The sequence below is a fragment of the Bison bison genome, unplaced genomic scaffold (genome assembly GCF_000754665.1).
Source record: "Bison bison bison isolate TAMUID 2011002044 unplaced genomic scaffold, Bison_UMD1.0 scf7180017864291, whole genome shotgun sequence".
In the NCBI taxonomy this organism is placed as follows: Eukaryota; Metazoa; Chordata; class Mammalia; order Artiodactyla; family Bovidae; genus Bison; species Bison bison.
In genome coordinates this window covers 11190887-11207122 of record NW_011494863.1, presented here as the reverse complement: position 1 = coordinate 11207122, position 16236 = coordinate 11190887, and the positions used below count along the sequence as shown (strand labels likewise).

Here is a 16236-nt window from a genome sequence, read left to right as displayed (position 1 = left end):
AGATGTTGACTGCAGCCATGAAATTAAAAGATGCTTGCTCCTTGGATGAAAAGCTATGACAAACCTAGACAGCATATTGTGAAGCAGAGATATTACTTTGCCAACAAAGGTCCATCTAGTCAAGGCTATGGGTTTTCCAGTGGTCATGTATGGATGCGAGAGTTGGACTGTGAAGAAAGCTGAGCACCGAAGAATTGATGCTTTTGAACTGTGGTGTTGGAGAAGACTCTTGAGAGTCCCTTGGACTGCAAGGAGATCCAACCAGTCCATTGTGAAGGAGATCAGCCCTGGGATTTCTTTGGAAGGAATGATGCAATAGCTGAAACTCCAATACTTTGGCCACCTCATGCGAAGAGTTGACTCATTGGAAAAGACTCTGATGCTGGGAGAGATTGGGGGCAGAAGGGAAAGGGGACGACAGAGGATGAGATGGCTGGATGGCATCACTGACTTGATGGACATGAGTTTGAGTGAACTCCGGGAGTTGGTGATGGACAGGGAGGCCTGGCGTGCAAGAGTCGGACATGACTGAGAGACTGAACTGAACTGAACTGTGAGCTTCATATACACACCAGAAAAGATTTCAGCCTTGGAATTGACAATGTCTGCTGTGCTTTATCCAAAATGACCTTTATAATCTGCCGCTGTCCAGTTTCAAACTACTATTTTGCCCATACAATTTCATGTTTTCATTTTGGAAGACTAAGTCTGCAAGACTAACATCACATGCTACTGTCAGAAAACTGGGGACATTTTTCCTTTTTAAGTACAGCTTGCTGTATTGACATAATTGAGATGTTACTACTGAGTTTTCATCAAATTCACATATGAGCTGGTTTTGTTTCTTCCAGAAATTTAGAATTTTAGGAACTAGGGTAGAGACCATTCTAGCTTTCAAACTCCACCAACCTCAATTAGTTTCAATTTCCTGGGCTGCTTTAATATTCAGCTCTCTGAGCTGAGCCCTGTGGTCAGAGGTCATTTCCAACTCCAGAAGGCATAGAGAAATATCAGGCCCTATCTAACTTATCTGGTTCTTCACTCTTGAGGATCCCTATCTTCAAGATTGAACTGAAGATGGAGGAGAAGACACATTTATATGTTTGAGTGAGGCCCTTTGCTGTTCAGTTGAAACTACCACATTGTTAATTGGCTATACTTCAATATAAAATAAAAGGTTAAAAAAAAAAAAAAGATTAAACTGAAGAGGACATTTTCTCACTAAATTCCAGCCTAAAAGGGATGCCCATCATCTGATCACTTCAGAAGCTTTAGTTTCACTGAGGTGACCAGCACATTCATGGGCAAAACTTTTCTTCCCCAAACCCTCCTCCACCTCACGCAGCAATGACTCAGTCCTTGCAAGAGTGTGAGATGTCAGGTTGCAATGGAAAAGGCCAGAAGACAAAGAACTTTGGTCTTAGTGGGTTGCTAGCCTGTAGGGTGAGCTTGGTCAAATAACCCCTTAGGGTCTCCACTTTCTCTTCTATGGAATGCTGTCACCGAATTTATCTCCAAAGGCAGTTTGATATTTAGGACACAGTTGATGAGGAAAACACACAGAGGCCTGAGCCGGGGCCCAGACACAGCAGGACAAGACTGGACAAAAGCAGATCTTCTGGAAAGAGCATAGGGTTGAAGGGAGAAAGACTAAATTCAGGTCCCTGCTCCAGCAGCTGCCTGTGTAGCCTTGGGCGCCTCTCTGAGCCTCCCTTCCTCATCTGGAACACTCAGGAAATCAAGCTGACCTAGGCAGCCCATGGTAGCTAAAGCGAATCACACTGACTTGGTAGGCACTCCGACAACGATGGCAACGTAAGTCTCACTCTCTGCCGGGCGCTTCACCTGGAGTCTGTAATATACTCTTCTCATCAGTTTATGGAGGAGGTATCCAGGTAGTTCAGCGGTAAAGAATCTGCCTGACAAGCAGGAGACATGAGTTCAATCCCTGGGTCAGGAAGATCCCCTGGAGAAAAAAATGGCAACCTACTCCAGTATTCTTGCCTGGGAAATCCCATGGACAGAGGAGCCTGGCAGGCTACAGTCCATGGGGTTGCAAGAGTTGTATACTATTGAGCGACTAAACAGCAACAACATTCTCTTTACGTCTATTGGATAGTAGAGGACATTAAAGGCTTAAAGGGGAAAAACCATTTACACAGTTTCAAACCCTGGATGCTTTTCTTTCAGGTAACTATCATTGCAGTCAGGCTGTTTAACTTCCCCTGTTGCCTTCTAACATCACTCTCACAATTGATCTGCCATGTTCACGCTAGAAACACAGTTTCTGTCTGGATTTTGACCGATTAACCTCCCTGAATCTTGGGTCTGAAGCTCTCCCAAAGCAGCTATACTTCACTTCATCTCCTTTTAAAAATAAAGCATTGTATGTGTGTGTGCTTTCATTATGAAAAACAGCTACGTAGTCTTCATAAAAAAACAAAAATGGCACTTCTTTTAAAACTGGTATATTTCCATGCATGATGATCTGGCTCTGGCTATATCTGGCTCTTTCAAAGACCCTGTGTTACAGTGTCAGCTGCTTAGGTGCAAGGTGACAAAGGCACTCATTGATGGCTTGGTTTTGATTTTCCAAAAGCGGGTGGACTCATACATGAATATGTCCTTGAAAGTAACTTGGCTGAGCTACAGCGTGTGGAAAAAGTTTTATTTATCTAGAGAACACTGATTTTTCTGTTGCTCTCTGCGAAGGTAAAACTGAGTCTTATGTAAGTTTAAAAGAAAAAAGTCCATCTCTCATCTTTCTGAAGGAACCTGGTAGAGACCTCTGGGTAGGGCAGTCCACCAGGCTCAGAGAGCCAGCAGGTTGCCTGGGGAACAGTGAACAGCCCAGGTCCAAGGACAGATGACCATGAAGCAAGAAAGCCATCTCTCCAGCCAGAGGAAACAGCTCTGCCAAAGGCTCAACAGATTTCTAGAATTGCCCATAGGATATGACTTCATAGTTTTAAAATCTTCTTAGCACAATTTGTTTATATGTACTGAAAAAGTAATACATGAGAACAGAGAAGAGCTCACACCATACAAAAGGGCAGAGTACAGAAATCCAGCCTGCCTTGAAGCAGCTAGGCAGCCACTATGTGTGGTCTATCTTTCTCAAATGTCTATGGATATTTCTGTATGTACATATACAAGCTGGGTTTAGAAAAGGCAGAGGAGCCAGAGATCAAATTGCCAGCATTCATTGGATAATAGGGATTCCCAGGTGGTGCTAGTGATAAAGAATCTGCTTGCCAATGCAGGAGACATAAGAGACAAGGGTTTGATCCCTGTGTCGGGAAGACCCCCTGAGGGAGGGCATGGCAACCCACACCAGTATTCTTGCCTGGAGAATCCCATGGACAGATGAACCTGAAGGGCCATAGTCCATAGGACTGTGAAGAGTTGGACATGAATGAGGCAACTTAGCACTGGATCATAGAGAAAGCAAGGGAATTCCAAAAAACATCTACTTCTGCTTCATTGACTACACTTAAGCCTTTTTCTATGTGGATCACAACAAACTGTGGAAAATTCTTCAAGAGATGGGAATACTAGACCACCTTACCTGCCTCCTGAGAAACCTGTATGCAGGTCAAGAAGCAACAGTTAGAAGTGGACATGAAACAATGGACTGGTTCAAAATTGGGAAAGGAGTACATCAAGGCTGTATACTGTTACCCTGCTTATTTAACTTTTAGGCAGAGTAATCCTGGGATGACTGAATCACAAGCTGGAATCAAGATTTCCAGGAGAAATATCAACAACCTTAAATATGCAGATGATACCACTCTAATGGCAGAAAGTGATGAGGAACTGAAGAGCCTCTTGATAAGGGTAATAGAGGGGAGTGAAAAAGCTGGCTTAAAACTCAACATACAAAAAACTAAGATCATGGCATCTGGTCCCATCATTTCATGGTGAGTAGAAGTGGAAAAAGTAGAAGCAGTGACAAATTTTATTTTCTTGGGCTCCAAAATCACTTCAGATGTTGACTGCAGCCATGAAATTAAAAGATGCTTGCTCCTTGGATGAAAAGCTATGACAAACCTAGACAGCATATTAAAAAGCAGAGACATTACTTTGCTGACAAAGGTTCATATAGTCAAAGCTATGGTTTTCCCAGTAGTCAGGTATGGATGTGAGAGTTGGACCATAAAGAAGGTCGAACGCCAAAGAACTGATGCTTTCAAATTGTGGTGCTGGAGAAGACTTTTGACCATCCCTTGGACTGCAAGGAGATCATTCCAGTCAATCCTAAAGGAAATCAACCTTGAATATTCATTGTAAGGACTGATGCTGAAGCTGAAGCCCCAGTACTTTGGCCACCTGATACAAAAAGCCAACTCATTGGAAAAGCCCCTGATGCTAAGAAAGATTGAACACAAAAAGGGATGAGGACAACAGTGGATGAGATGGTTAGATAGCATCACTGACCCAATGGTCATGAATTTGAGCAAAATCCAGGAGATAATGAAGGACAGGGAAGCCTGGTGTGCTGCAGTCCATGGGGTCTCAAAGAGTTGGACATAACTTAGTGACTGAACAGCAACAAATGTATGTATTCCACAACCACCCCACTTTGACAAACGTGATGATTCTATTTTGTGCCTTACTTTCCCACCTGAGGATATTTGGCATCTTTCCCTATCAGCACAGATACAGCTCTGGAGACAAGCACCCACTATGCACAGGCACTGTTTTTTAATCATCTCCAAGGGATGGACACCAGCTATCTCTAGGCTTTTTAAAGCAGTCTGGCTGAGAGCCCTAGGTGGGGAAAACAATGCTTTTACCTATGTTTGGGTATATATCTATAGGGTTTATTAGCATATGTAGAATTACTGAGTCAAAAATATGGCATTTTAGTCTATAAAAGGCTATTCATGCTTACTATCCACCTATAGTCTTAGACTCAAAGCTGGAATGGGCTTTATGGATTCCCCAGTGCAGTGTTTTAAATTCCCGGATTATCTTTAGACACCTAGGTTTCCACAGTGGCTGCCTCAGTGAGGGGTGAATGGGGCAGTAGAGGACAAGACGGGGAGCGAGGGAGAACCCAGAGATGCAGGATCTCGAGGTACCAGACTCTACTCCCATCAGGGTGGTGTTGCTTTCCTCTGCTTTCTAGGAGTAGGGCCTATGCTTTGTGAGGAGAAAGAGTTCTGCTACTTGATACTGATGATAAACAAGTACCACCCATCTTACAGCTGGGGCCCAGAGAGGACACCAAGTGGAACCAAGACCAGAGCCTGAGTCTTTGCACTGTAGATCTATTCCTGACTCCATTTCATCATGCTTCGGGGGGCATCTGGCCTCCCCTTGCATGCTTCCTGCTGCAGGGAGTTCCTACCTACCCTGGAGCAGCCATGGGTGCTCTTAAAGGGTTCAGTCACTGTAGCTGCTTCAAACGCTGAGCATTGAGGGGCAGAGTGTCTCCTTCTCCCTCATGATCCTGCAGGTCACAATTGCTTCTCAACTAGGCACCTTGACTAGATGAGGAATTTCTATTTGTGGAGGTTCTGGGTCAGGTGGCCTGGGTGGGCTCAGATATCTACATTTTAAACTCTAGGGCGATACTTCTCAAAATGCCTAAGTTAAGGAATAATTTTTTAAAATTTCCAATTCATTTTGGACTAATACTTTTCATGATATGATAAAAGTCTATATTTGAAAAAATTGTCTTCTAAACATTTTAGAAGACATACAAAGTGTTAAGTCTTTTAAAAATTATTAGTTTCAGCAGACATAACCTAACTCAGTCAAATTGCTATAAAATTTTCTAAACACTGACTGCAATTTCTGTTTTTATCTCATCATAGAATAGTAATAAATAGTGTACAGACTGGTACCAATCCAGGGACTGCACTTTGAGTAACCCTGTTCTAGGTGAGGGTGATACAGAGAGGAATACACTATTTAAGCTGATGAACCTTAAGTGACACAACAGAAAGAGCTCTCAGCCTGGAGTCAAGGGCCTAGGTTCTGATCCTGGTTCACTGTCTTATAATAAATGTGTCCTTTCCCCTCTCTGGGTCTCAGTTTTTGAATTTGTAAAATGCTAACATGCCTACCACATGTAGGTGTTTAGACATTTTAATAAGGTAATGGATTTTTCCCCAATTACATTTTTCAAGTAATTAAACAGATCTACTGTAAGAGACGGAGAAGGATATGGCACCCCACTCCAGTACTCTTGCCTAGAAAATCCCATGGATGGAGGAGCCTGGAAGGCTGCAGTCCATGTGGTCGCTGAGGGTCAGACACCACTGAGCGACTTCACTTTCACTTTTCACTTTCACACATTGGAGAAGGAAATGGCAACCCACTCCAGTGTTCTTGCCTGAAGAATCCCAGGGACAGGGAAGCCTGGTGGGCTGCCGTCTCTGGGGTCGCAAAGAGTCGGACACGACTGAAGTGACTTAGGAGCAGCACTGTAAGAGAATGGGGGTTTTAATGGTGCAAGGAGATAGGAAGGAGGGAGGAAGTGGAAAGTGAGTGGGACGCATGGGGCATGATTGGGAAGGCAAGTCTGAAAGAGCTGATGAAACAGAGAGAGGAGCTGAGTGAAGGAGGAAGGAGCTGTGACCATGAAGCTGACTCCACATGGAGGATGGCTGGGTTAATGATGATGTTAATGGGACAGGAGCCCCCTTCCATCTTCCTCTCTCACTAGACTCCAGTAGTAATCTTTTCTCGTTGTACTGAACCCCAGGCCCCCTCGGAACACTTCCTACTCCTTTTTAAAGCCCCAGATCCCAGCCCTTGCCTGGCCACTGTGAGCTGGCTCCAAGGAAGAGCAGGATGAATCTTGAGACTCAGCTGACAGTGAGCTCCAGGGGCACTGGGACACGGCCTCAGCAGGTCAGGCCAGTGCTTCTGGAAAACCACAGGGCACAGGGGAAAGAACAAAGCCTTTCTCAAGGACACACTCCTGCTGGAGTTCTGTCTCAGACTCTGAAAGCATATATTTCTCTCTCTTCTGCCTAGGAAATCAACTTTTACAAGGTCATTGACTACATCCTGCATGGCAAAGAAGACATCAAAGTCATCCCGTAAGTCTCTTCTCCAAACATGCAGAATCGCAGGCGCATTAGTGTCCATAACATACTCATTCAAAAATCAATGCTCACCAAACCCAAGAAGGCCACACACTCAGGCAGAGCAACAAAGAGACAATGCGGAAGGGTGGGAAAGATCATGCAGGCTGGAAAATGAGGCTGGATTCTTAGTCAGCTGCTGTGAGTTCAAGTCCCAAGTCTCATTCCATAGAGAGGCCACTATGGAATGAGACCATGGTTCTGATCAGGGCTTTTCAATGGTTTTCTGTGGAGGCTCATCTGGGGCCTAAGGCAGAGGGTGAGGGAAAGGCAGGAAGTTAGCAAAGGAAGTGATTCAGCCCCCAAGGAAAGCTTGCTCTCTAGTGTCTTTTTTTTTTTTTTCTGGTTGCACCATGTGGGATCTTAGTTCCCCAGAGATTGAATCTGTGCCCTCATCAGGGACAGCTCAGACTCCTAACCACTAGACCACCAAGGAATTCCCCTCTAATGTCTTACGTGATCAAGGAGGATAATGCTGCTGCTGCTGCTGCTGCTTCTGCTGCTGCTAAGTCGCTTCAGTTGTCCGACTCTGTGCGACCCCATAGACGGCAGCCTACCAGGCTCCCCCGTCCCTGGGATTCTCCAGGCAAGAACACTGGAGTGGGTTGCCATTTCCTTCTCCAATGCATGAAAGTGAAAAGTGAAAGTGAAGTCGCTCAGTCATGTCTGACCCTCAGCGACCCCATGGACTGCAGCCCACCAGGCTCCTCCATCCATGGGATTTTCCAGACAAGAGTACTGGAGTGGGGTGCCATTGCCTTCTCCAAGGAGGATAATGAAAAGGCTGAAATCCCAGAGGGTGAGGCCTCCCTGCAGGTGGTGGGGCCTCAAAGGCCATTTTAAGATTCCAACAATCAAGAATGTTTTGCATATAAGCTTGAACTTTCCGGCCAGGAGAGCATGCCCCAAAACTCAGTTGGCTTTTTACCTACTTGAATCCTCTGAGAGTGCTAGGAGCCATGCCCACAGGTCTATCTGAGGCTTGGCTCTTTGCCAAGTGAACTTCAGACACCTTGAGGCCAGAATCGGCCTCTGTGGAGTTTCACCTCTCCTCCCATTTCTGGTTCAAATGAAGAGATTTATTGCAAGTCACCTCAATCCTTAAACAGTGGGTGTGAGAGGCCTCAACTGTTGCCAAAGAATGTTGATCCTGATGAGGGATGAGAGATTGCTTTAAGTTCTGGAGTTTCTGGGTTTTCTCTGTTCAGTCCTGTTTACGCAACAACTAAGTCTTTTCTAAATTCATTTCTTTTTCTTTTTTCTTCTTGTCAACGGCATACTCTGCCCCCATCCTGTCTTCTGACCCCTTCTCTAGAGGTGCTGGTTTATCAGACTCATTGTCTGTGTTTGGAGTTATCACAGGTCACAGCATTCCCCATCTCACCACTTCTCACCAAGCATCACATCCTCTAGTCTCTGATAACATCCATCTTGCTGCCTTCTACGGTGGGGCTGTATCCACACTGAACTTAATATAAATTCCCAGAAGTAACTTTAAGAGATTATACTATGATGCAGCACCAAAACAAAAAGCAGCTTTTTGTTGGCACAGAGACAGGAGAAAGATGCGAGATGTGATAAAAACCTAAATCTAAATGCTAAGAGAGCTCTGTCGGTATTCATAAATAATTTTAAGTTCAAAAAGCTTTGTATTACAGATTAACTGGCAGAATATTATCTCTCTCAGGTGTGTATAAGAAACGGTTCTTGGGAATTTCCTGGAAGTCCAGTGGTTAGGACTCTGCACTTGTACTGCAGGGCTCAGGCAGTTAAGATCCCACAGGCTGGATTCTTCTAATAACTGATGAGCTCCATTGATATATGAAGAAATACCATATATCCTCTTTACAAGAGACCTAGCTAAAAGATCATACAGAGAAAATGAAAGAATGAACAAAAGATATGCCTCACAAATGATAATCAAAAGAAAACTGATGTAACTATGTTACTATCAGATAAAAATAGGTGTCAAGGTACACATTAGTAAAGATAGTAACTTCTTAATGATAAAGGGGTCAATTCAACTTGACTTTCTGGGAAGAATTTACAAATGTGTATATGCTTAATAGTGTGGCCTCAAAGAGAAAGCAAAAACTGACAGAAACTTAAGAATGTATAGACAAATTCATGTTTGCTAATTGATACAGCAGACTAAAATAAACAGAATAGAGAATATTTAAATAAGATAATTACCAAACAATCTAATGGATTTATACATTAATAGAACATGACATCTCACACCCAAACTACAGAACACTCAGTCTTTTCAAGAATACTTGTGCATTTATGATAACTGGTGATATAACAGACCATAAAACAAACCTCAAATGATTGAAATCATACAGAGATGTCCTCTAGTCACAATGAAAATATGCTAGAAACTAATAACAAAGAGCTAATTAGAAAAAAAATCTTTATATGCTTGGAAACTAGAAACTACTTTTATGAAAAAATAAAAAGGAATATACTTCCATATATCCATGGATAAAAGAAGAACTCAATGGAAATTATTATATTTTCTGAACTAAAAGAATGACAATATCACATGATATGTGATAAAAACCAATGTGATGCAGTGAAATCATACCTAAGGGGAAATTTACAGTATTACACTTTCATACTAGAAAATAATAAAAAAATAAAGTAATAAACTGTGTACCAAAATTATATCAGCCAGGGCCCCAACAGATACTAGATGTCACATTTAAATTAGGGTATTTCGGGACTTCCCTGGTGGTCCAGTGGCTCAGACTCTACGCCCCCAGTGCAGGGGGCCTGGGTTTGGTCCTGGTCAGGGGACTAGATCCCACATGCCGCAACTAAGAGTTTGAATGCTGCAACTAAAGATTTTGAGTGCCACCACTAAGACCGAGCACAGTCAAAAAATTTTTTTAATCAGGTAAATCAAGGAGGGTTTATTTACAAAGGGATGAATTACAGAGGTGTGTATGGGTGGAATGAAGGAAACCAACCACAACAGAATATTTTAGTAGTAAAGTTGTAAGCACTTCTGGGCCCCAAGGAAATTTCTAGAATGTGGTGAGGAGAAATACTCATATAGAGCAGGCCATCATTAGAGAAGTGCAGACAAAACAAACTCAGAACAACGCTGCCAGGGGAACCCAAGGAAATAAATAGCCTGACCTTCCTATTCTACCGCCCTGTAGTTTTGGCCAGGTCTCCCCTTCAGTCTAAACTCAGTCAGAAGCTAGAAGGCCAGACACCCCGTTGATGAAATCCACACGGACTGGCCTCCCGTGACAGGGAGGAGCAGGTTGGAAGTGGCTCTGGAGGGACAGACAGGAGCTATCCATCACATGATCTCAAGAAACTAACAACAAGCAAGCATACCCTTCCAAAACAATAAAGATAAGCCCAGAAATTAATTAAATATTAACCAAATATTGAACAAATGCCAAAAGTTGGTTTCTTGGACAGATTAATAAAATTGATGAATTTCTGGCAAGACTGACCAAGAAAAATAGGGACTCGAATGAACTGTATTAGAAAGGAAAAGGGTAATAACCACAATCATACAGACACTAACAGGATACAATAAAAGAATATTATGCCCAGAATATTTTAAATCTAGATGAAAGAGGCAAATTCCTATAAAAATAAAACTTACTAAATATAAATTACAAAGAAATAGAAAATCGCAATAGTCTTATAACAGTAAAATATATTAAAACCCTTCCACAAAGACATTTCAGGCTCAGATGCCTTCAGAGATGAGTTTTACTAAATATTTAAGGAAGAAATAACACAATTCTCATACAAATTATCTAAGAGAATAGAGAAAAAAAAGTGACTAGTATAAACTTGACACCAAAACTCAACAAAGTCTGTATGAAAGAGGAAAATTCATACCAAGCTTACTTGTGAACCTAGACGCAAAGATCCTAAAAAAATTTTAGCAGATAATAACTAAAAAGGGTTATAAATCATGACCCAATTGAATTTATTCCAGGAATGCAAGGCCAACATTAGAACAATCAATCTATAAAATCTGTCACATTAACAGAAACACGTTATAATTATTTCCATAGAGAACTTTATTAATCTAAAAGTATATATTTTTTTAATGTCTGAAAATACTAAAGCATTGACAGAGACATGGAGCAAAGGGAACTCTAATATACCACCAATGGTGGTGCAAATTGGATTTTAGAAAACAGTCTGGCTTTCTCAAGTAAAGTTGAAGATATGCACATATTATGACCCAGTATTTCTACTCCAGAAATACCACATGGAACTGAGAGCACGCACACACCAGAGTGTTAGAATATTCATATTAGACTCACACTAACTGGGAGGGATTGGGAGCAGGAGGAGAAGGGGATGACAGAGGATGAGATGGCTGGATGGCATCACTGATTCAATGGACGTGAGTCTCAGTGAACTCCGGGATTTGGTGATGGACAGGGAGGCCTGGCGTGCTGCGATTCATGGGGTCGCAAAGAGTCGGACACAACTGAGCGAATGAACTGAACTGAACTGACTGAAGGGGAATGTCCATCAACAGTTGAATGCATAAATTATATACAGTCTTACAAGGAAAAATGGTTTAAGTCTATCAAACAAATGAATTACAGCAACATGAAAAAGAAGTCCAACAAAATAATGCATGTACATTGAATGATTCTACCTGAATGAAGTTGAAAAATATGTGAAACAGGGTACAGGAAACCAGGTGGTAAAACTCCACAGAAAAGCAAGAATCCTAAAGTTGGGACAACCATTCCCTTTGGGGTTCAGGAGAAGGTTGTGAGTGGAAGGGGCAGGTTAGGGGTTTCCAAGATGCCAACAGGTTGTTCAAGTTTCATAGGTATAGTTCCACAGGTGTTCACTTCCAAACAACTGAAGTTCTTAATACATTTTTCTGTGTATTTTTAGCAATAAACAAGTAAAAATATACCATATAAAATAAATATGCTATGCTATGCTATGCTATGCTAAGTCACTTCAGTCGTGTCCGACTCTGTGCGACCCCATAGACAGCAGCCCACCAGGCTCCCCCATCCCTGGGATTCTCCAGGCAAGAACACTGGAGTGGGTTGCCATTTCCTTCTCCAATGCATGAAAGTGAAAAGTAAAAGCGAAGTCGCTCAGTCATGTCCGACCCTCAGCAACCCCATGGACTGCAGCCTTCCAGGCTCCTCCATCCATGGGATTTTCCAGGCAAGAGTACTGGAGTAGGGTGCCATTGCCTTCTCCAATATAAAATAAATATATAAATCTAAATTGTGATATTGCTGTGTATGTTAGTCACTCAGTCGTGTCTCGCTCTTTGCGATCCCATGGACTATAGCCTGCCAGGTTCTTCTGTCCATGGAATTTTCCAGGCAAGAATACTGGAGTGGGCTGCCATTCCCTTCTCCATGGGATCTTTCTGATCCAGGAATCAAACCCAGGTCTCCTGCAATGCAGGCAGATGCTTTACCATCTGAGTCACTTGGGAATGAGGGATAAATAAGTATGCAAAGCACCTAGCTTAGTGCTTGGCATGTGGTAGGAGCTCATCCTAGGAGGGTTTCCCTCACTCTCCACGGTATTGAGCAACTCACTCTACATAAGGACTGGTGGAGGGAAATGATGGCATCTGGTTTTGCTCAGCAGCCAATAACCATCTGTTGGATCAATTTTGTCTCTTAGAGAGCATGAAATCCATATAACGGATTTGTGACTTTTTCCTCAATGTCTACATTTGGGCATTAAGATGCTTAGCCAAGATTTGGGGCTTGATCTTGGTGGGGGTGGTACTTGGAGCCACCAGAGGGAAGAGGGAGGATAAGATCCAGTTTCAAGTTTTTAGTCCATCTGTCCCCACCTCAAAAGTCACCACTGTCTTTGGTCTTGACAGGAATCCTCCTCCAGACCACTGGGCTTTAGTGAGCGGTCTCCCCACTTATGTTGCCCAAAATGGCCTGGTAAGTAATATAACATTGAAGGGGGAGAGTTTTGAATCAGTTTTTGAATCATTCTTCTTAATGTTGAAGAGTGAAGGGATTTCAGATCAAGAGAGTGGGAAAAACTATGGGAAGCATTGATCTCTCAAAGCCTGATTCTCTCGTTTCTCAACTCACCTGATGGCTGGTCCAAGGGGATGTGCAGAGAATTGACATTTGAATAAACATGAGACAGAGAAGTGTAAATCTCCCTGACAACCAAAGATACTTATGCAAATATCAGGGATAATGTCATGACTGGCTGGTCCACGAGGCTCACCACAGAGCAAGACCAAGCCTCTTATCCCAGAGACCTGGTTGCCCCTCCCAAGCTCCCATCCCTGCCACATTTCTAACCACACAGTGGAACTCAAATGCTGTCTCCCACATGCCCTACCCACAGGGTCCAGGGTAGCGTGACAGCATCCCCTGCCCTCGAGAGGAGGGCCATGGGTATTAGCAGCACATCACCCCTGAATCTGAGGCCACTCATAAAGATACAGAGGTATCTTTTCCCAGGCACACAGTACACAGTGCTGTTCATGTATCAGGGTGTTTATTTATTGGGCATTCTCTATGTGCCAGGTGCTGTGGTTGGCTGTGGGGATACAAAGACAGATGAATCAAATAACTGCTGTCCTGAAGCTCATCATCAAATGGGAGATATCTTTATGAACAGATATTTATATTATAATGCAATAGGGTCACAATAAAGATGTACATGGTATATTCTAGGAATACAAAGCGGGGTGGGGGGGGCATCTAAACCAGCCTTTACTTTCCAGGGTGTTTTGGTATGAGTTGAGTTTTAAAATAAATAGGGGTAAGGCAGGTAGGAACCAGGAAGCAACATGGTGGAGAAAACAACACGGGCCAACAACTCGAGCTTGGAGGTTGGGAGCAACATGGTGTGTGCAGTTTGGAGTAGCTGGAGTGTTAGGTTTGAGACAGGAAGATGGCGAGAGATGAGGCTTGAGAGGGAAAAAGGGAGGGGCCAGACCACAGCAGCTTGGATGCTAGATCAAGAGGGTGGAACTTTAATCCACAGGTGACAGGTTTTTAAGTAAGAGGTTGACACAATAAATTTCATTTTAGAAAGAAAATTCTGAAAGCTCCCTGGAAAATAGGCCTGAAGAGACTTAAGATTGGAAGCAGAGAGAAAAGTATGTCATCACAAACAAGAGATGATGAACATCTCAACAAAGGCAGAGGCAGTAAAGAACACTAAACAGCCACAGAGTGCTGATGATAAGCCAGGCAGTAAATACATTCGGTCATTTAATACTCACGACTCAAACAAAGACGAGGTGGAGAGAGGAGGATCAGAACTCAATCTAACAGTGAGAGGGCTTCGTGACTGACTGTGAGCAGAGAGACAGGGAGAGAAGAGTCAAAGCCAACTTCAGATGTCTAGACTGGATGGATAATGCTGCCTCCAGGTTTGGATGTTACCTGCTGAGATCAGTTTCAGGTAAGGTGTGACAGAGACTTTTTTCAAGAGTAGGTGTCCAGCAAGTAGCTAAAGAGATGACGCTGCCACTGTGGAGCTAAATAAGGGATGAAGATGGAGATTCGTGTCCACAAGAGGTAGAGATTCATACTGACTACAATGCAGAAGATATTATAGTATAGAAAATATTATAATCCTTGACCATTTTGCTCCTAGTAGCAGATGGTACTTGAAACCATGAGTGTGGATAAAGTTACCAGGGAGAGTGAGAGGAACTCAATTAGGATATTGGAGGATGCCAACATTTAAAGATTGGGTGGCGGAAGAAGAGTGTGTGAAGGAAAATTGGTAGAAGGGTTCAGAAGTGTCTGGAGACCCAGGAGTGGGTAGTGTCATGGAAACCAAGGGAGTGGAAAATTTCAATAAAGAGAGAGAATACCAAATGCAACAAAAGTGATCCAGTGAGATAAGAACTGAAAATCCCCACTGGGTTTGGCAATTAGGTGGTCACTGATGTCCCTAATGAGAACAGGCTTGGTGGTAAGGTGGCGGGATAGGGGAGTGGGGACAGAAACCAGCAGGCGGTCTTCTGAGGTGTGGGTGGGTAATGAGAAGGTAGAAAATGCAAGAGAAGAAAGAGAAAACCTGGATGGTTACTACTGGGTAGGCCAAAAAGTTCATTTGGGTTTTCTGCAACATCTTATGGAAAAATCTGAACAGTAGCCCCATGGGCAGGGCTCTGGAGGGATCAGATAAGTATCACTGGTTGCAGCAGAGTAAACTGGCCTAGTTGTCAGGAGAGAAATTTTGCAACATGCAACCAGAGCTACAGCACTTTTTATTTCTTCATCTGCTGTGACATTTATACCACAAGGAAAAACTCTTGCCTGGCAAAACAAATATAATCGTTTCAAAGATGTTTATTTATAGCATTATTTATATTAATTTTTAAAAACACATATTTTTGTTCAGGACATAATCCAATCCTGAACAAAAAGGGGAAAGAAAATGGGACACCTTACTATGAAACTACAGTAACCAAAACAGTATGGTGTCAGTACAAAGACAGACTTATAGATCAATGGAACAGGATAAAAAATGCAGAAATACACCCACGAGCTATGGCCAATTAATCTACGACAAAGAAAGCAAAAATATACAATGGAGAAAAGACAGTCTCTTCAATAAGTGGTGCTGGGAAACTGGACAGCTATGTGTAAAAGAGTGATATTAGAACATTCTCTGACACCATGTGCAAAAATAAACTCAAAATGAATTAAAGATCTAAATGTAGGACCAAACTCTATAAAACTCCCAGAGGAAAACAGAGGCAGAACACTCTCTGACATAAATCACACCAATATCTTTTTAGATCCACCTCCTAGAGAAATGCAAATAAAAGCAAAAATAAATAAATGAGACCTATTTAAACTTAAAAGCTTTTGTGTAGCTATCAGATCAGATCAGTCGCTCAGTCGTGTCCAACTCTTTGCGACCCCATGAATTGCAGCACGCCAGGCCTCCCTGTCCATCACCAACTCCCGGAGTTCATCAGACTCACGTCCATCGAGTCAGTGATGCCATCCAGCCATCTCATCCTCTGTCGTCCCCTTCTCCTCCTGCCCCCAATCCCTCCCAACATCAGAGTCTTTTCCAATGAGTCAACTCTTCACATGAGGTGGCCAAAGTACTGGAGTTTCAGCTTTAGCATCATTCCTTCCAAAGAAATCCCAGGGCT

General features: G+C 42.8%; 1 protein-coding gene across 1 annotated transcript in view; it reads left to right on the top strand.

Moving 5' to 3' along the window:
- Nucleotides 1–16236, top strand: part of PDE6A (phosphodiesterase 6A, cGMP-specific, rod, alpha) — a 126417-nt gene that overhangs the window by 72389 nt on the left and 37792 nt on the right. Inside the window, exons 6-7 of the mRNA XM_010850549.1 lie at nt 6991–7055; nt 12964–13030. Coding sequence (XP_010848851.1) covers nt 6991–7055; nt 12964–13030 — 132 coding nt within the window. The remainder of the gene's footprint in view (nt 1–6990; nt 7056–12963; nt 13031–16236) is intronic.